At 59.9% G+C, this 18,246-nt stretch overlaps 2 protein-coding genes across 3 annotated transcripts; both read left to right on the forward strand.

Annotated features, from left to right (window-relative positions):
• Positions 1 to 1,001: 1,001 nt before the first annotated feature.
• HYOU1 (hypoxia up-regulated 1) lies at positions 1,002 to 11,304 on the forward strand (the record flags this gene model as incomplete). Its single annotated transcript, XM_080358010.1, has 23 exons — positions 1,002 to 1,711; positions 1,785 to 1,863; positions 1,956 to 2,110; positions 2,216 to 2,292; positions 2,977 to 3,158; positions 3,479 to 3,594; positions 3,972 to 4,155; positions 4,340 to 4,474; positions 4,630 to 4,712; positions 4,811 to 4,943; positions 5,185 to 5,372; positions 5,505 to 5,643; positions 5,747 to 5,807; positions 6,377 to 6,459; positions 6,663 to 6,851; positions 7,012 to 7,211; positions 7,379 to 7,466; positions 7,702 to 7,824; positions 8,183 to 8,316; positions 8,808 to 8,892; positions 9,226 to 9,478; positions 10,045 to 10,128; positions 10,409 to 11,304. The coding sequence occupies 23 exons, from the start codon at positions 1,002 to 1,004 to the stop codon at positions 10,465 to 10,467; spliced, it is 3,540 nt and encodes a 1,179-aa protein (XP_080214136.1). The 3' UTR covers positions 10,468 to 11,304.
• A 216-nt stretch (positions 11,305 to 11,520) lies between these two features.
• On the forward strand, positions 11,521 to 18,003 carry SLC37A4 (solute carrier family 37 member 4). Of its 2 annotated transcripts, XM_080358089.1 has the most exons (9): positions 11,521 to 11,783; positions 11,857 to 12,089; positions 13,368 to 13,611; positions 14,612 to 14,770; positions 14,874 to 14,959; positions 15,579 to 15,692; positions 15,864 to 15,929; positions 16,955 to 17,093; positions 17,267 to 18,003. In XM_080358089.1, the coding sequence occupies exons 1-9, from the start codon at positions 11,636 to 11,638 to the stop codon at positions 17,431 to 17,433; spliced, it is 1,356 nt and encodes a 451-aa protein (XP_080214215.1). In that variant the 5' UTR covers positions 11,521 to 11,635; the 3' UTR covers positions 17,434 to 18,003. The 2 variants fall into 2 exon arrangements, with proteins under 2 accessions (XP_080214215.1, XP_080214214.1); XM_080358088.1 differs by lacking the exon at positions 15,864 to 15,929.
• Positions 18,004 to 18,246: the final 243 nt, after the last annotated feature.

Below are 18,246 nucleotides of genomic sequence, written 5' to 3' on the forward strand. Positions count from 1 at the left end.
AGTTTGGGCGGAGCGAGAGGCGGAGTTTGGGGCGGAGCGAGAGGCGGAGTTTGGGCGGAGCGAGGGGCGGAGTTTGGGCGGAGCGAGAGGCGGAGTTTGGGCGGAGCGAGAGGCGGAGTTTGGGCGGAGCGAGAGGCGGAGTTTGGGCGGAGCGAGAGGCGGAGTTTGGGCGGAGCGAGAGGCGGAGTTTGGGGCGGAGCGAGAGGCGGAGTTTGGGCGGAGCGAGAGGCGAGTTTGGGCGGAGCGAGAGGCGGAGTTTGGGGCGGAGCGAGAGGCGGAGTTTGGGCGGAGCGAGAGGCGGAGTTTGGGGCGGAGCGAGAGGCGGAGTTTGGGGCGGAGTTGGGGTGGAACGAGGGGCGGGGTTTGGAGCGCAGTGGGGGCGGGCCAGGGAGGGAACGAGGGGCGGGGTTTGGGGCGAGCAGGGCGGAGTCTGGCGCGGAGCCTGGGCCGAGGACGGGGCTCAGCGAGGGCGGAGCGCGCGGCCCGGCGGGAGCGGAGCGCGGGGCTGAGGGAGGGAGGAGTGCGGGAGCGGAGAGCGGAGCAGGGACGGGGCTCGGGGCAGGGCTGGAGTAGAGGCGGGCTCGAGGCGGGGCTGGAGCGCAGGCGGGCTCGGGGCAGGGCTGGAGCCCAGGCGGGTTCGGGGCGGGGCTGGAGCGCAGGCGGGCTCGGGGCAGGGCTGGAGCGCAGGCGGGCTCGGGGCAGGGCTGGAGCCCAGGCGGGTTCGGGGCAGGGCTGGAGCGCAGGCGGGCCCGGGGCAGGATGGGGCTCGGGGCGGGGTTCGGGGAAGGGGCGGGGCCCAGCACAGCGCGGGTCCCGCTCGCTGCGAGACGCTTCTCGGCCACCAGGCGGCGCTCACGAGAAACATATGGGCCGCACGTGGTTCAGTTGCCGTGGGTCTGCGTGCGCATGCGTGCGTCGACGTCACCGCGCGCGTCCTTCCCTTTCCCCGCCCCGGCTCTCCCGGCCAATGGGCTCGCAGCTCCCGCCGTGCCCGCTTCCGGATGCCCCTGACGTGGCCCAATGGGGACGCGCGGGCCGCCGGGATTGGCGGGCGGGGACCCGGCGCTGGCGGGCGCGCCAATGAGCTGGCGCCGCGTCCGGGCCGGGGGCTGAGCGAGGCGCCGGGGCCGCCGCAGCAGCCGGAGCCGCCGGGCCGGGCGGGCCGCGCCGAGCGCGAGGAGGATGGCGGCGGCGCGCGGGCCGTGCTGGGCGCTCGCGGCGCTGCTGCTGCTGTGCTGCCTGCCCGCCGCGGGTGCGTGCGGCGCGGGGCCGGGCGCTCCGCCGGGCGCTCCGCCGGGGTGTGCCGCCGGGTGTTCCGCCGGGCTGTTCCGCCGGGGCGCTCCGCCGGGCGCTCCGCCGGGGTGTGCCGCCGGGTGTTCCGCCGGGCTGTTCCGCCGGGGCGCTCCACCGGGGCGCTCCGCCGGGGCGTTCTGCCGGGTGCTCCGCCGGGCTGTTCCGCCGGGCTGTTCCGCCGAGGCGCTCGGGGAGGGCGCGGGGCGCTGAGCGGCCGTGCCGCCCCCGGTGCTTCGGCGCCTCCAGCCGCCGGCCCCTCCGCTCGGTACGGGGAGCAGTTGGGTCTCCCGGTGCTCACGGGAGCTTGTTTATCCCCCCGCGCAGGGTCCGTGGCCGTGATGTCGGTGGACGTGGGCAGCGAGTCCATGAAGATCGCCATCGTGAAGCCCGGCGTGCCCATGGAGATCGTGCTCAACAAGTGAGCGGCGGGGCCGGGGTCCCGCCCGCCCGCTCGGGCGCCGCCTCAGCTGGTTGCTCCTCTCTCTGCACAGGGAGTCCCGAAGGAAAACACCTGTGGCCGTTTCTTTGAAGGAGAACGAGCGTCTCTTTGGCGACAGCGCCTTGGGCATGGTGAGAGCTCCGGCGGCGCCGGCGGCGGCTCCTGGACGCGCGTTCTGCGCGTTCTGCGCGTCCCTGAGCCGGGCGGCTTTTTCCTCCCACAGTCCATACGGACGCCCAAGGTGGCGTTCAGGTACTTCCAGGACCTGCTGGGGAAGCGGGTCGATAACCCCCGCGTGGCGCTGTACCGGTCCCGATTCCCGGAGCACGAGCTGCTGGAGGACGAGAGGAGGCAGACGGTCGTTTTCAAGCTGTCCCAGTAAGCGGCTCCTTCTGGGCCCCTCACGGGTGGGACTTTGCCCTGTGGGCTCCCAGAGGCGCCCCTGTTGTTGCTGTAACCGCCTTTCCTGCCCGTCTCTCGCAGAACCGTGCAGTATTCTCCCGAGGAGATGCTGGGGATGGTCCTGAACTACTCGCGCGGTCTGGCTGAGGAGTTTGCAGGTTGGGAGGACTCAGCTGTTTCTCACAGCGTCTGGGTGGGCATGTGTGTGTGTTACAGGGTTTGAGTGGAGAGCGAAGGTGTCTGAAAACCTCCGCGTTTTTAGGAGCGGGATGTTGAGTCCCTTCAGCTGTGAGCAGGACTTGACAGCCGTCACGTTGTTGTTTGTTTCTAATGTGATGCAAGTTTGGGGTCTTCATCCTGTTTTTGGGGACAGGCAGCCCAGATCCCACCCAGCCTTGCAGTAAAGGAGCCTGCCTGGCAATCTCTGTGCTGTGTTGATAGTGGAACAGCACGATCACAAAAACTGGATGTACTTCACTGACAGATTTGACTCTTGTCCTCACTAGGAGGCTGCATGCTGTCTGCTTGGCAATACCCAAGTCAGTCCCAAGAGTTTTTACTCTGGAGAGGGAACTTAATCCAGTAATAAGGCTCCACAAAGATAACGGTCCTGGAGCATTTGAATGTATCCTAATGTGCGAAATAGTGATCAGTGGGCACGTGGCTTTGTGAGAATCTGCAGAGCGAGCTTGGTTTCAGCAGGACACAGATTCATCCCTAGCGATCCCAGCCGCTCTTGCTGCTTCAGGGTTGCGCTCTGTACGTGTCCACTCGGGCTCTCTGCGTTTGCTGCGGTTGTAACAAGCCCTGACGGGAACATGTGTCCCCTGCGCCTCTTGCAGAGCAGCCCATCAAGGACGCGGTGATCACGGTCCCCGCGTTCTTCAACCAGGCGGAGCGCAGGGCGGTGCTGCACGCCGCGCGCATGGCCGACCTGAAGGTGCTGCAGCTCATCAATGACAACACGGCCGTGGCGCTCAACTACGGCGTGTTCCGCAGGAAGGACATCAACGCCACCGCGCAGGTGAGCGCTGCGGGGCCCCGTAGAGCTGCCTCCTCTTAGTTCCAAGCCCATCAGCCGGGGAAATCAATAGCGAATTTTTGAAGAAGACTGAAATGCTTTGTTTTCTGACCTATGAGATGACTGAAAGGAGTTTTCTTGTCGCACGTGACCCTGAGCATTTAATGTGCTTAATCAAAGTACGAGCCCTGTCTTTACAGTTTAAAGCTAGTCTAGGGAGCAGAGTCTTGGCCTGTGTCAGTCTTGGGAAGCTGTGCATTCTTTCTTTATTCTTGTCGGGTGTCCGGGTGTTTCTGCTTCACCGTCCCAGCTTCTCCTTTCAGAACATCATGTTTTACGACATGGGAGCAGGCAGCACCGTCTGCACGATTGTTACGTATCAGACCGTGAAGACGAAGGACTCGGGAATCCAGCCCCAGCTGCAGATCCAGGGCGTCGGGTAAGACGTCAGCGTGAGCTGCGCAGACCCGCGGGCCTCAGGACAGGAACGGTTCGGTCACAGTCCCTTCTGAACGCAGAATTTTGCAGCGAGGCTTCAGCACAGTAATTTGGTTGGCAGAAGGGGAAATGCCCTTTACCATAAATATAAGGACGGTTCCTGCTGAGAGACTATTGTGATGAACCTTTCTTTCCCTTGTTTCACTCTAACGCGTTATTTTTGGAACAACTGTTGTTCTTTCACAGTCAATCACAGCTGATAGTCCCACAGCTAATTTTGACTGCTTGCTGTTCTGCATATTTGTGAAATAACACACGGAGTTTGCTGCGTTTCAGCTGGGTTGAAGTCGTCCCCTCTCTGCTGGTTCTTTCGCTCAGGTTTGACCGTACCCTGGGAGGTCTGGAGATGGAGCTGCGTCTCCGGGACTACTTGGCGAAGCTCTTTAACGACCAGCACCCCTCCAAGGACGTGCGGAGGAACGCGCGGGCCATGGCCAAGCTGCTGAAGGAGGCCAACCGCCTGAAAACCGTCCTGAGCGCCAACGCCGACCACATGGCGCAGGTCTGACCTTCCCGCTCCGGGTTTCTGCGTTTTCTGTTCCCTCCTCTCATCGCCACGGCCGTGGCAGCGTTTGGATGAGCACACTCAGGCCCTAGGGCTGTTACGAAAGGTAGAAATTTGCACTTTTTGGTTGGAAAATGCTCTGCTGATCATTTCATTGTGGCTGTTTTTGCCTTGCGGGCAGATCGAGGGGCTGATGGATGACATCGACTTCAAGGCCAAGGTCTCCAGGCAGGAGTTTGAGGATCTGTGCTCCGATTTGTTCCAGCGCGTCCCGGGACCCGTGCAGCAGGCCCTGAGCAGCGCGGAGATGAGCATGGTAGGCTGCAGAAAACGCGTGAAGGCGGAGGGACGGACCCGCGTCCCGGCTCGTGCCGGCCTGCGGGACGCTGACCGCGCTGAGGCGCAGGGACGCCCCGAACGCAGCTGTCCAAAGCACTTTCTCAAACTCCGGTGCCTGTTTCCAATCCCCAGGACGCAGTTGACCAGGTGATCCTCGTTGGTGGTGCCACGCGTGTCCCCAGAGTGCAGGAGGTTTTGCTGAAGGCCGTGGGCAGGTGAGCACGCGAGGCCCCTTCTCACCTGCCTCCTGTCCACAAGCTGCTGGTGGTGGCAGCGGCTGTGAGGCTGACGCCTGTCGCTTTTCGCTTCGTAGAGAAGAGTTGGGCAAGAACATCAACGCGGACGAGGCGGCCGCCATGGGTGCCGTGTACCAGGCGGCCGCGCTGAGCAAAGCCTTCAAGGTGAAGCCTTTCGTGGTGCGGGACGCCGCCGTGTTTCCCATCCAGGTAAGCCGGGGCTCGCCCGTCCCTCGCGCAGGTGTGGGGCTGCAGGAAGGTCCTGGTGCATTCCTCTGAGTGAGGAAGTTAAGCGAGTCTTTCTGCTGCTCTAATGAAGTTGTATAAACGTCCATTGATAAGTACTTGCCTGTCCGCCCATGCTGGCATGAGGCAGCGCAGCCAAACGCTGCAGAAACCTCTGACGTAAGGTGCTGCAGGTCCCGAGTCGTGTTGTTGGTTTGTGGCACAGGTGGAGTTTACCCGTGAAGTAGAGGAGGACGACAAATCCAAGAGCTTAAAGCACAACAAGAGGATTTTGTTCCAGCGCATGGCGCCCTACCCGCAGCGCAAAGTTATCACCTTCAACCGCTACACTGACGACTTCGAGTTCTATGTCAACTATGGAGATCTGTCCTTCCTGAGCCAGGACGACCTGCGGTGAGGGGGCTGGAGCGTCTGAGCCGGTTCCTGCCTCGTGCAGCCGTCTCTTGCTGCAGATGTGACCGTGACAAGCAGTTCCCTCTTCTCCAGCGTCGTGGTTACATTTTCTCTCTGCTTTTGTGCCATCAGGATTTTTGGTTCTCTCAATCTCACTACGGTGAGGCTGAAGGGAGTTGGGGAGAGTTTCAAGAAGCACTTGGATTATGAATCCAAAGGAATCAAAGCTCACTTCAACATGGACGAGAGCGGAGTGCTGAGCCTCGACCGGGTACGCGCCCCGCCGTGTCTGTCTGCTTGTGTCCCCCGTTCCATCCCCCTCTCTGGTGCCGCTGGGCCCTACTTAAAGCTGATGCTGTGCTCTCCTCTCCAAGGTGGAGTCTGTGTTCGAGACCGTGGTGGAAGACAAGCTGGAGGAGGAGTCCACGCTGACAAGTAGGTGTTGATATTCACCCTGGCTGTTGGGTTTTCCCCGCTGGAGTCACTGAGGGTATCACTGCTGTGAGCAGGGCAAGCAGTGCAGGTTTGAGAGTTAAACAATTAGCCATTACCCGATTGTGCAAAAATACCTAAAATCCCTTTGCAAGTGGCTTCTGGGTGCTGCCCGTAGCTCTGAATGGTCGCCCGCTCCTGAGGTGACTGTGGCATCCGTGGCCTCTGTGCCTTGCGTTGCGCATTTGGAGTGCAGACCTCCCTACGGCGAGGAGCCGAACCCTGGGTGTGGAGACGCAGGGACGGCTGATGGAGCCGCAGGTTGAAGCTTTTTAGCCAAAGTCGCGCGTTTCAGGGCACATTCTGGCAGAGGTAGAGGCCCCTTGTCCGTGTGTGCAAAACCACAAAGCGGGTCAGGGAAGGATGAGTTTGGAGCGTGTGTCGCTGATCGGCACCTGCAGGGGGGCTCTGTGGTGAGCGTTGTGCTTGTGGGGCAAGAGCTGAGAGCTGAGGTGACTTTATTCCTCCTTCGGATACACGATATTCTGGATTTTTTTGTTTCCCATCCGCAGAGCTTGGAAACACCATCTCGAGCCTGTTTGGGGGCGGCGGCGCCGCGCCGGAGGCTGCAGAGAACCTGACGGACGCGGTGCAGGTGCGGCGTGGCCCCGCTGCGGCCGCTGTGCGGGCGGTTCCCGCGGGCAGAGCTGGGGGAGCTGGCAGCGCGGCGGCGTTTCAGATATTGCCAGAGCTGGTTTTTGCTGAGCGTTAGCGTTATCTGTTCTGTGAAACACGTGCACAGAGTTTCTATATGAAAACCCTGTTTTGGTTTCCCCTTGCCTCACCTGTGACGGCCAGGAGGAAGAGGAGAGCCTAGCAGAACCGGGGAGAGACGAGCAAGGGGAGAAACAAGACCAGAAAAGCGAAGCAGAAGATGCCGGTGAGGAGCAGGGAGAGGAGAAGCAGCCGCCTCCGGGTCAGGCAGAAACCGCCGCTCCGCAAGCAGAGTCGCAGAAGAAGGAAGAAGGCGAGAAGTTGGAGTCTCAGGTGAGCGCCGGATGGAAGCGATGGGACTGCGATTTTGGTGTCCGAGAAGTGGAATTTCCGCAGTGGAATTCGTCTTTCCCTGCTGGCACCCTGCTTTCGGAAAAAGCTGCAAAATCTGCAGTGTGTTCCCTTGCCTGGGAGTGTGTTTTATCTGTTACAGGATCCCAAAGAAAACAGAGAAACTGTGAAAGAGGAAGAACCGTCCAAAAGTTCTGGTGACAGCACAGCGACCAAAACAGAAGAAGAGAAGAAGATCAAAGCACCCAAGAAGCAGAAGTTTGTCCATGAGATCACCATGGAGCTGGATGTGAATGACGTGCCTGACTTGCTGGAGGACGACCTGAAAAGCTCGATGAAAAAGTACGTGTGGAACGGCTCTGCCGGGTGAAAGTTCTAGAAAACAGAAGTGAATTTCTCTGAACGGTGGCTGCTCAGCAGCGCTGCGGTCCTGGAAGCTGGTGTGTATGACGTGCTGCTCATCTAGCAGCGCTTTTTAACTTTAATTTCTGTTCTCTGTGCATATTTAGGCTCCAAGACTTGACAATAAGAGATCTAGAGAAACAGGAAAGAGAAAAATCGGCCAACAGCTTGGAGTCGTTCATCTTTGAGACGCAGGTGAGCCGGGCTGTGCGCAGCGGGGTCCCGGAGGTGCGAGTGTCCGGCGCGGCTGGGCCGGGGCGCCGGTCCGGGGAGCCCGGCTGTTGTGTTCCGGCCGGGACTCGGGTTTGGGAGGGCTGGGGGGTCCGGCGGGTGCAGCCGTTGCCCCGGGAGTTCGTAAGTGGGTGACCTGCTGGTTTTACGCTCCGTGCGCAGCGGCATCTGACGGGAGCGCCTGCTTTGCTCTTGTCAGGACAAGCTTTACCAGGAGGAGTATCAGTTCGTCTCAACGGAGGAGCAGAGAGATGAAATTTCCAGAAAACTTAGCGAGGCTTCCAGCTGGATGGAGGAAGAGGGCTACGCAGCTGCAACTAAGGTATTGCTGCCTGCAGAGACTGCGGCCTGCTGTAGCTGACCGGGAACTGACGCCCAGGCTGGCCGGGCATCGGTCCTTCCTGATCCTTTGTGAGCAGGTTCTCGGAAGTTTCTCGCTTCCTCAGTGTCCTACGCACAGAACAAAATAGGAAGTTCTTCCAGCCGCGGGCGCGACTTCAACAGCTTCAGCAATAACCTGTCGATTCCACGTAAAGCTTCATCACGTGGCTCTTTTTGCTGTATTGAAATAGCGTATTTGGTAGAGACAGTGACAAAAGCTGCAGCTGTGACTTGTGAGGTTTGCAGTGTTAGGCAGTGGGCAGGCTAATTGTCTCCGTTGCCGTCTCACCCGTTTGCAGGAGCTGAAGGACAAGCTTTCGGAGCTGAAGAAGCTTTGTAGGAACCTCTTCTTCCGTGTGGAGGAGCGGAGGAAGTGGCCGGAGCGCCTGGCTGCCCTGGAGGGTCTGCTCAACCACTCCACCATCTTCCTCAAGTAAGAGAAGCCGGGGAGGGCTGGTGCGGCTGGTAATGTGAGCAATGCAGGACCTGAGCAGATGGAGCGTCTGAAACACACTGTTGCTTCTGGAGAGGACAGTGAACCCCTGCTCGCGAGTGCTTGGTTCTGCAGAACCCGCTGACAGAAGCGTGCGAGCCCTGTTCGGACCTGGGGGCAGGAGGCGTCCAGCGCCGTACGCACCATTTACCAGCAGAGTTTTCCCTCTTGGTCCCACAGCCTCAGCTTTGTTGATATTCCCTGTTCTTCTCACCTCACGGTAGCTGCGTGTGCCGGCTCTATGTTCCGTCCTTAGTGTCCAGGGGTGGATTTAGGACACTTGTTTGCTGCAGGTGCAGGAGACATAAATGTAAAATGTGCTAATGGGTCGGTGTGTACCGCGCCTGGTCACTACTGGAGCTGTAAACGCCGAGTTGCCAAGGTACAGCCTGTTTGGTTTAACAGAGATAAACTTTGTGCTTATCTTTAAGGGGAGCCCGAATGATTCCGGAGTCTGACCAGATATTCACGGAAGTGGAACTGAGTACGTTGGAAAAAGCCATCAATGAAACAACGGTAATAAATGATCGAATTAATGTGGGGAAGGGTGAAGGTTGAAGTTTGGGTTGTGTGAAGCAACAGGTCCTGTACATCCCCTCAAAGTCACAGAACAGAGTGTGCGTGTCTAGTTTCCATGCCACCAGCAAGCCAGTCCATCGGGGTTTGAGGGTTCTGTGTCATCGTTTTACCCCGTGTTTGGGTGACTAAGAAAGTGGTGGAAATGCAGCAGAGAGCAGCCTTATCCCGAGTTAGAAGGCCCAGGAGTGGTGACTTTGAAATACTGTGATGTACAGCGATTCCTGGAAGCAAAAAGCATCCAAAAAACACCTTTTCCTTCCCATCCCACAGATCTGGAAAAACGAGACGCTGGCTGAGCAGAACAAGCTCCCTCCTACTGAGAAACCCATCCTGCTCTCCAAAGACATCGAGCTCAAGATAGCTGCCCTGGACAGGGAGGTGCAGTATCTCCTGAACAAGGCCAAGTTCGCCAAACCCAAGCCCAAAAAGGAGAAGAACACCACGAAAACCGATTCGGGCAAGAACGGTACAGCAGCCTCTGAGACCGAGACCACTATCCCTCCCACGGAGGGGAAACCAGAAGGTGAGGGGCGGTGGGAAGTGCGTACGTGACTCCGGGTGTGTAATTACCGCGCGCTGGACACGGGTCTCTCTGCCTGGAGTAAAATGGAGCTGAATAAGTGAAGACAATAGTTAACTGTAGGATCAGCCGTCCTCCTCGTGGTTTTCAAAGACGGCGGGGAGATCGAGCCCTGGCGGGGTCCTTTGCACCCAGCCCTTTGTTTGTTTGTTTGTTTGTTTCCTGTGAAGGAACAGCAGATATTTACGGCTTCCCAGGGCGGTTGGTCCCTGTCTCGTTGGCTGCCTTAGCGGGAGCCGCCAGTTGTGTTCGGGGTGGCCGGGGCAAGTGCTCGAGGTCGTGTCTTACAGCAGGGAGCCGAACGAGCCGTTGATGAGAAAAGTTTGTGGCTTAGATGGACCCCAGGAAAAAAAAAACAACAACTCTCTTGGGACACTCAGACTTGCAGTTTTCTGACTTTTTTTTAAGATCTCGGGTGCTGAGGCCCCCGGTCCTTTGGGATCCTCACCGCGCTCACTCCCCTCCTGCGCGTTGTCCCTTGACCTCTGTGCTGTTTCTGCTTTGAACAGACAAACCCGAGGACGTGGGTCCGGCCGCGGAACCTCCTGCAGCTGAGCACACGGCGACAGGCGCCGAGCCGGGGCCGGGCTCCGGTGGGTACCGGTTTGGCTGACGCTCGGGAGCGCGGTGGCTGCAAGCACGAGCTGCCTGGCTGTTTAATCTGCCCGTCCTGTGCGGGGACAGCGATTTTCACCTGGCTGTAGTGTCTCCAGCTCCCTGGAGCTGAGGACCAGCCCCCAGAGCGTTCCCTGAGTCCTGTACCACAGGCTGGGAGCTTGGTGGAATATTTAATGTGGAATATTTACTTTCAGTGCTGCTTTGTGTGGTATAAAAACCGTCGCAGTGTGTAACTGAGTTTCCTTTGTTACACAGGGTCCAAAGAAGAGAAGACAGAAGCTGGAGGAGAAAGCCGGAAAAACGATGAGTTGTAACAGCCCTGAAATCCCGCTGCTGTCAACATCTATTTATTTCATGGTTACTTTCTTGTTTTTATAATGAACCTGGTTAGTCATGATGTGAATGGAACGCACCAACCAGCCCAGCAACACAACGGGATAGAGATGTAAATTTTATTTTTTCTTTCTGGGGAATTTGCCGCTACTAACTTAGTGAATTGGGTTTTGTTTTTTGTTTTCGTACGTGTTTAAAGGTGGCAGAGTGCCCACCGACAAGTGTCTCGGTTTCAGTGTGGAAGTCACCACAGTGACTTTTCTGTGGAGAGAAAGCTGTAAAGAAACATCTTAAGCTTTAGGCAGTAATTCTGAACACGAGCGCCGGGGTGCAGAGGAGCAGGGTTAGCGCGGGAGCGCGAGGCCGGGGCCGCGGTTGTTGTCTGGTTGTCTGCCCACGAGGGTCTCGCGTTAGGGGTGTGGTGTCGCCTGCTGGGGCCGCAGGGTGAACGGAGCGGGAGAGGTCTGCGCTCTGCCATGAAGCGTCTGCTGTCCGCGGGCTCGGGTTCCCTTGAACTGGGACGCGAGAGGAAGAGTTTGTTTATAGTTTGCTATAAAACGAAGAGCTCAGAAGCGGCAGCACTGGATGTGAGGAGGGCGGGAGAAGGCGTTGGCGCGCCCCTCGGTCAGGGCGCGGTGACGGTCACCGGGGCGGCGAACGGTTCGGTGACAGCTCAACGGCCCCGCCCATCGTCACCCCGCTCATCCCCGTGTGCTGTGCTCGGGCTGGCCTTGGGGAACGTCAGCGGCCCCGGTGTCCGCGCACCTGCTGCCGTGCTGCCTTTTGGCCTTTTCGACCGAAAATAAAACCCGCACTCCCCGCGCGCTCTGGAAAGCGGCTCCGTTTGTTGCGGCGGGGGCGGGCCGAGGGGCGGGCCCGCGGCCAATGGGAGCGGCGGGGCGGGCGGATCGGCGGCCAATGGGAGCGGCGGGGCGGGCGGATCGGCGGCCAATGGGGGCGGCGGGGCGGGCGGATCGGCGGCCAATGGGAGCGGCGGGGCGGGGCCGCGGGCGGAGCGGGCTTTGCGCGCCGGTGTCCCCGCTCGTCCCGTCCGCGCCGTCGCCCGCGCTGTCGCCGCTGGGCTCGCGGGGCCGCCCGTCCCGGCCCCTCCCGTCCTGCCCCAGCCCGACCCCGGAGCGGCGCGGCGGGATGGCGGGCGGCGGGTACGGCCGGTACCGGACCGTGATCTTCGGCGCCATGTTCGTGGGCTACACGCTCTACTACTTCAACCGCAAGACCTTCTCGTTCGTCATGCCCGCCGTCATGGCCGAGGTGCCGCTGGGGAAGGACGACCTGGGTGAGTGCCGGCCCCCCGCCCCCGGGGCGCCCCGCCGTTACCGGGCGGCACTGAGCGCGTCCCGGCCCCGCAGGTCTCATCACCAGCAGCCAGGCCGCCGCCTACGCCGTCAGCAAGTTCATCAGCGGCGTCGTGTCGGACCGGGCGAGCGCCCGCGGGCTGTTCGCGGCGGGGCTGCTCATGGTGGGGCTGGTCAACGTTCTGTTTGCCCGCAGCGCCGGCGTCGCCGCCTTCGCCGGGCTCTGGTTCCTCAACGGGCTGGCGCAGGGGCTGGGCTGGCCGCCCTGCGCCAAGATCCTGCGCAAGGTGAGTGAGCGCCGGGACCCGTCCAGTCTGAGCCTTCCCTGGCGCAGCGCGAGCCCGTTTCCTCTTGCCCCGCCGCTTGTTACTTGGGAGAAGAGACCGACGCCCTCCGTGCACCGACCTCCTTTTGGGCAGCTGTTCCTTTGGGCCGTCGCGGTGGCGGGTCTGTGCAGACCATGGGGCAGTAACGGCCGCAGTCCAGGGGACCTGCACCCGTTCCTGCCTCCTGCCGGCCCAGCCACTCAGAACACGTGCTTGCTTCTGTCCGTGGAGCCACTTTCCGTGTGTGAGGTCCCGCTTGTTGTAGCGAAGGTTCAGAAAGTTTGCACGCCCTGGTGTCCGTGTGCCTTGGGTCTGATCAGCAACACCTGGTAGGAGGCACGTCCTTTATTGCAGTCCAGCATTTGAGGGTGCAGAGATCTGCTCGTCTCTTTGCCGTTGTGCTGGTTTGCTGCCGGGCAAGCAGTGATGGGCAGAATTCGGTCTGCACACACAGGGAGGTCAGGAATTGTGAGCTGCAGGCTGTTCAGGTAGAAAAACAGGGTAACATATGGAGGAACAGCGTGAGCGGAGCCTCTGGGCTGCATGTGTTTGGGTTTCGTGACAGTGCAAATGGAACAGATTGATTTCTGCCCCAGGGCAGAAGGAAGGGAGGTCGGCTGTGTGCAAACCTCCCTCGAAAGAGGTAAAATCCAAGGATGACGGACGATAAGCAGCTGCATTCACGTCTGTGAGGCAGCTGCGCTCATCCAGCTGGTGGAAAAGGGCTGTGGAGGTGGTTGTGTGCACAGAAAGAAGGTCCCAAATAACGGGCACAACACGCGCAGTGTTTTCTGGAGACGGTTGCAAACGTAGCGCTTGGACACGTTCCAAGCAGCGCTGGGTGCATGTCGTGCCTGATACTTAATGCACCGTGGAGCCCTGCAGTGACCCCGCGTGCCAGCGCAGCCGGCGGGACACCGGCCCTGCCAGCGGGCACGCGGAGCCGCCAGGTCTTAAATTCACCTCTCCTGGCCCATGTCTTGGGTTCGCTGTCTGTAAATGGAAATATCTCGTAGCTGGCTGGCGCCGCCAGCACCTGTCGAGCTCAGCGTCTGACAGCGTGCGGTTTGGAGTGCCCCGCGCGGCTGCGGCGGCGAGGAGCAGGCACTGCCCTTACCTGCTGTCATTGATCTGGCTCTAATCGCCCCAAACCCGCAGCGTGGCCCTCAGTTGAGGATTCTTAGGTGCAGCACCGCTCTTGTTCTAATCCTTCCCGCTGTTTTTCTTGTGGCTGCGCAGTGGTTTGAGCCTTCCCAGTTCGGGACATGGTGGGCGATCCTGTCTGCGAGCATGAACCTGGCCGGGGGCCTGGGCCCCATCGTGGCGGCGCTCGTGTCGCTGCACTACGACTGGCGCACCACTCTGTCCTTCTCTGGCTTCCTCTGCGTCGTCGTCTCCTTCGTCTGCCTCGTCCTGATTAAGAACGAGCCGTCAGATGTCGGGCTGCCCAACATCGAGCCCGGAGCCAAGAAAGGGAAGAAAGGTGAGTGTGAGGCCTCGCTGCGGCGCCTTCTCTCCGCGTTCCGGCACAGACGAGTCGCTCCCGGTGCGCCCGGGGCCTCCGTCCTTCCCGGTTCCCGAGGCCTCTGCTGCGCGTAAGGGGCTGTTTTCAGCAGCTTTATTCCATCAAGCTGCTATGTTGAAGTTACAAGTTGTACAAACCAAGCTGCTTCATCTCCCTTTCTCTGCCATCTCTCCCTGCTGACAGTGCCCTGTTTTTTGGGGCTTTTTTTGGCTTGGAGTGTGAGACGAGTGTCTGTGGGGGCACTGGGGTGAGAAGGAAGGCAGGAGCGGGGAATGGTTCCCAGGCGCTGCCCTCCCTCTCCACGCTGGCAGGGGACAGGCGGTTGTCCCCTCGCCCCTGCCCTGCTGTGGACTCTGCTCCCTGTTTCCAGCCGGGCCTCGCATGGTAAATGTTTGCTCAGGCTGCGGAGCGTGCCGCTTCTCTGAAAGCGGAGCAGGAGTTGCAACACCGGTTTGCTGCAGCGCTTTAAAGGCTGGAGGAAACTCGGCCCATCTTCTGCGCCGTCCCCGGTGCCCGCGCTGCGGGACTCGACCTCTTTGTGCGAGAAAGCGGCATCGCTTCCCCGGGGTCGCGGGACGGCGGGTTGTGTGCGCCCCGAGGAGCGATGCAGGAGTCCAAGGGGCACCTGGTGGGGATCTGTGTAGCAGCTTTCACAGGCACAGCTTAAAAACATCAATCTGGAGCAGATAATTTTCCTGACAACCTTTGTGAAGGGTTGTTTGGCAACTGCAATACAGAAAGTGACTGAGAGTGGTGTTCGGATTATGCTTTTGAAATTTTGAACAAATGTGGAATAAATTGACAGAAAAGGTTCTGAAATCCCAGCACACGTAGAGCAAGGGGCAGGTGCAGCCGTGCTCTGCCGGTGGCCGTGGTCCCCCCGCGCCTGGCTCCGCTCGCAGCCGCTGCAGCGTCGCCGTGCCTCGAGCGGCAGTAACGCTTCTCGTCTTCCTCGCAGGTTCCTCCAGCGACAACAGCACTTTGACGGAGCTGCTGCTCTCGCCGTACCTCTGGGTGCTCTCCACGGGCTACCTGGTCGTTTTCGGGGTGAAGACGTGCTGCACCGACTGGGGACAGCTCTTCCTCATCCAGGAGAGGGGACAGTCCGTGCTCGTGGGTGAGCGCCAGGGCTCTTCGAAGGTTCGCGGCTGGACTGGGCGCGCTGGGCGACCGCCGGGACCCGCCCTGACGCCCTGTCCTTTGCTTCACCTGCGTTCCAGGCAGTTCCTACATGAGCGCCTTGGAGATCGGGGGGCTGGTGGGGAGCGTCGCCGCCGGGTTCCTGTCTGACAGAGCAGTGGCGAGAGTGAGTAACCCGGGCTGCCCGGCGCGCTGGGCAGCGCACGGAGCATCGGCCGGTTCAGCAGCCCTGCAGCTTGTTTTGGCTTCTTTGCGAGTGCTTAAGGGGTGGGGAGCTGCTGCTTCACGCTAAAAACGGCCGTTCTCAGTGCCACGTCCCTTTCCTCCGTCTTCTGCGGCTGCTCAGCGCCCTGGGAGGTTTTGGGAAATATTGGGGCCTGCGATACGCCCATTGGGTTTCAGATGGTTGATCTGTTGATGTTACTGTGCTCTCCAGATTTCCGTGTTGAAGGAGATCTGGTGGTTGGTTTTTGTCTTCTGGCCCAAAAAACCCAAACACCCCACATTAAAATGCAGTGGTGGGATCTGAAGCCGAATTCAGGTTGGAAATGGGGTGCAGTCAATAACAGAGAAATAGCGTTTGTCACCAAGAGCCGCTCGCTCGGCGCAGCCTGACCGCGGGCAGCCCTAGATCTTGCAAAAAGGCTCTTGGTGTGCCACCCGTGTTCCTGACGGGCTATGGGCACTGTCAGGCACCACAAGTACGAGGTGGATGGAACCCTTGGTTTGTGACCCGCGGTTCCCTCCCTTGGTTTGTGACCCGCGGTTTCCCCCCCGCGCCACAGGCCGGACTGTCGAGCTACGGGAACCCCCGGCACGCGCTGCTGCTCTCCATGATGGCCGGGATGTGCGCGTCCATGTTCCTGTTCCGGGTCACGGTCACGGGCGACTCTCCGCAGGTAAGCCGCGGCGCGGGGACGGCCGGTGACGGGGGTTTCTTCCCAAGGCTCTGAGTCTCGGTTCCGTCGTGCTGCGGAGCAGCAGGCTGCCGCGCTCGGGTTTGGCTTCTGCCGTCACAGCTGCCGAGTGAATGAACCTTCTGTTCTCCTTTCTCCTTTTCTCTCCTTCAGGACGATCACTTCTGGACTGCAGCCTTGCAGCCTCTGGCTGATCTCACAGGCCTAAAAGAACATGAGGTTTCTGCCTTGCGTTTTTTCTCCCTCTGCCTGTCTCTGCTTTCGCTGCTCTGCCCTTTCCCTGTCGCGGGAGGTTGGTTAGCGCTGCAGAGCTTAGAGCCAGGGCATTGAGGTGATGACTGTAAGTTCTGTCAAATAATCCTTTTCTAATAATCATGAGATTACACTAACTGACTTTAGGAGGACTGAATATAAAACTTGTGAGTTTTTGTATGGAGAGTTCTGAGGACGTTTGTTCACCCGGTAAAACGTGGCCGGTTTAAAGGGGTCTCGCGAGCGAGGGCAGGCGGAACGACTCCGCTCCTGCAGGCGCCTTCCTGCTTCCTTCTTGGCACGTGTTTTCCCAACGCGTTGTTTCTGAGTCCCATCTGGAAAATACGATGGTGCTTAGTTCCTCCTGGGCATCCCAAAGCGGTGTTTGTAGTTCAGAAAGCGTTCTGCAGTCTGGAGGTGGTCGAGTTACTTCTCCTTTGCTGTCCTTCCACAAGCCACTGATAAACTCTGAGCCGGGTACGTTCCCTGGAGCGTGTGCGGACACTGAAGTTCACACGACGGGGTTTCTTGGAGCTGGTTTCCGTGTTTGTTCAGTAACACAGAGGTTGTCAGACAGCGGCTCCGATCAGCCGCTGTGTCTACAACGAGAAAAGCTTTTAGCCGCTGTCTCAGGGTGGTTTTTAACAGCGTCTCGGTTCACAGCTCTCCTGCGATGTCATGGGCTCGTTGCCCGTCTCTCTGTGATATTCTGGTTCTTTCTCACAAAACCCCACGTCGTGTGTGCGGTCAGAGCCGCAGGGAGGGGGAGCTCGCGCTGGCTCTGCCGCGGCAGCGCGGGGGGCGGCGGCTCTGCCGCGGCGCTTTGGCTGCAGATGGAGCCGGCGTCCGCCCCGACGTGTCAACCCCTGTACCCCGCGGGGAGCCGAGGTTCGCGAGCAGCCGGGGTTCGCGAGCAGCCGAGGTTCGCGAGCAGCCGGGGGCGGCCGCGGGAGGGCGCGCGGGTCCCGTCTCTGATCCCCTTCTCTTGCCAGCTCTGGATCCTGACGCTGGGAGCCGTGTTCGGATTCTGCTCGTACGGGCCCATCGCGCTCTTCGGGGTCATCGCCAACGAGAGCGCCCCCGCCAACCTCTGCGGCACCTCCCACGCCATCGTGGCCCTCATGGCCAACGGTGAGTGACGCGCTCTCCCCAAAACCAAACCAACCCGCGTGTGCGTGCTGGAGCGCGGCTCAGCCCCCGGGTTGCAAAAACAAGTATTGGTTTTTTATTATGCGCACAAAACCAAGTCTCGGCAGCTGTAACCGAGATGCTCAAGCTGGTTTGTGGTTTGTTTTTCCTCACAGTTGGGGGCTTTCTGGCCGGACTGCCCTTCAGCACCATCGCCAAGCACTACAGCTGGGCCACGGCCTTCTGGGTGGCCGAGGTCACCTGCGCCGGCTGCACCGTGGTTTTCTTCCTCCTGCGCAACATCCGCACCAAGATGGGCCGCGTCCCCAAGAAGGCCGACTGAGGAGGGGCCGCTCCGCGCGGGCAGCGCTCGTTCTTCGTTCAGCCGCCGCGGAGTGAGTTCAGCTATTGCCGCAACCTCCACTTCTCATCGCGTGCCCGAGGGCGCGCGGTTCCTGCTGCCGATCACTGTTTTCCCTCGAGATGTGATAATTCAGCTCGTTTACATTCGCGATGATTTAACGTACCTCTCTCTGGCAGCGCTGCCGCCGGAGCGGGCGGGCGGCGCCGCCGGAGCTTCCCCGCTGAAGGTTCTGACGTGACCTTGGGTAACGTCGCGCTCAGTTTTGCGCTCGCTGTTTGTCTCTGCAATTAACTGCCAGTTAATGATTTGCGAGGGGCAGCAGCTGCCCCGTCAGCTGGAAGAATCAGCCGGGAAAGCTGACCTGGCGGCTCCTGCCGGCCTGCTTCTGCAGCTCTTTCCTAAAAACCACGTTTCTAGCCTCAGATTGTATTTTTTCAGTGTGAGGTTCGCAATGACCAGACTCAGGTTTTTAACTGGAATTTTGTCAGATGTTGTTTTTACCCCCAAAGGATTTGCTGCTTTAGGGCCCTGGAAGAGGCGAGTGCAACCCGCGAGGGACCTGCGTGCGGGTCCTCTGCTCAGCAGCGTGGTTGCAAGAGTAGGTAGGCAGCCTTAATTAAAACAATGGAAATTAATTACGGTTTGTACTGAATTACATAATCTTTGACTATCTGTGAAATAAAAACGGAGCACTGTCACGAGGGCTCACGTTGTCTTGCAGGAAACGGGGCAGAACCGCCCGCATGGGCTGATCCGTGAGGCGCAGGTTTCCCCTCCCGACAGAAAACAAAC

Source organism: Nesoenas mayeri, assembly GCF_963082525.1.
Source record: "Nesoenas mayeri genome assembly, chromosome: 22".
NCBI classification, from domain to species: Eukaryota; Metazoa; Chordata; class Aves; order Columbiformes; family Columbidae; genus Nesoenas; species Nesoenas mayeri.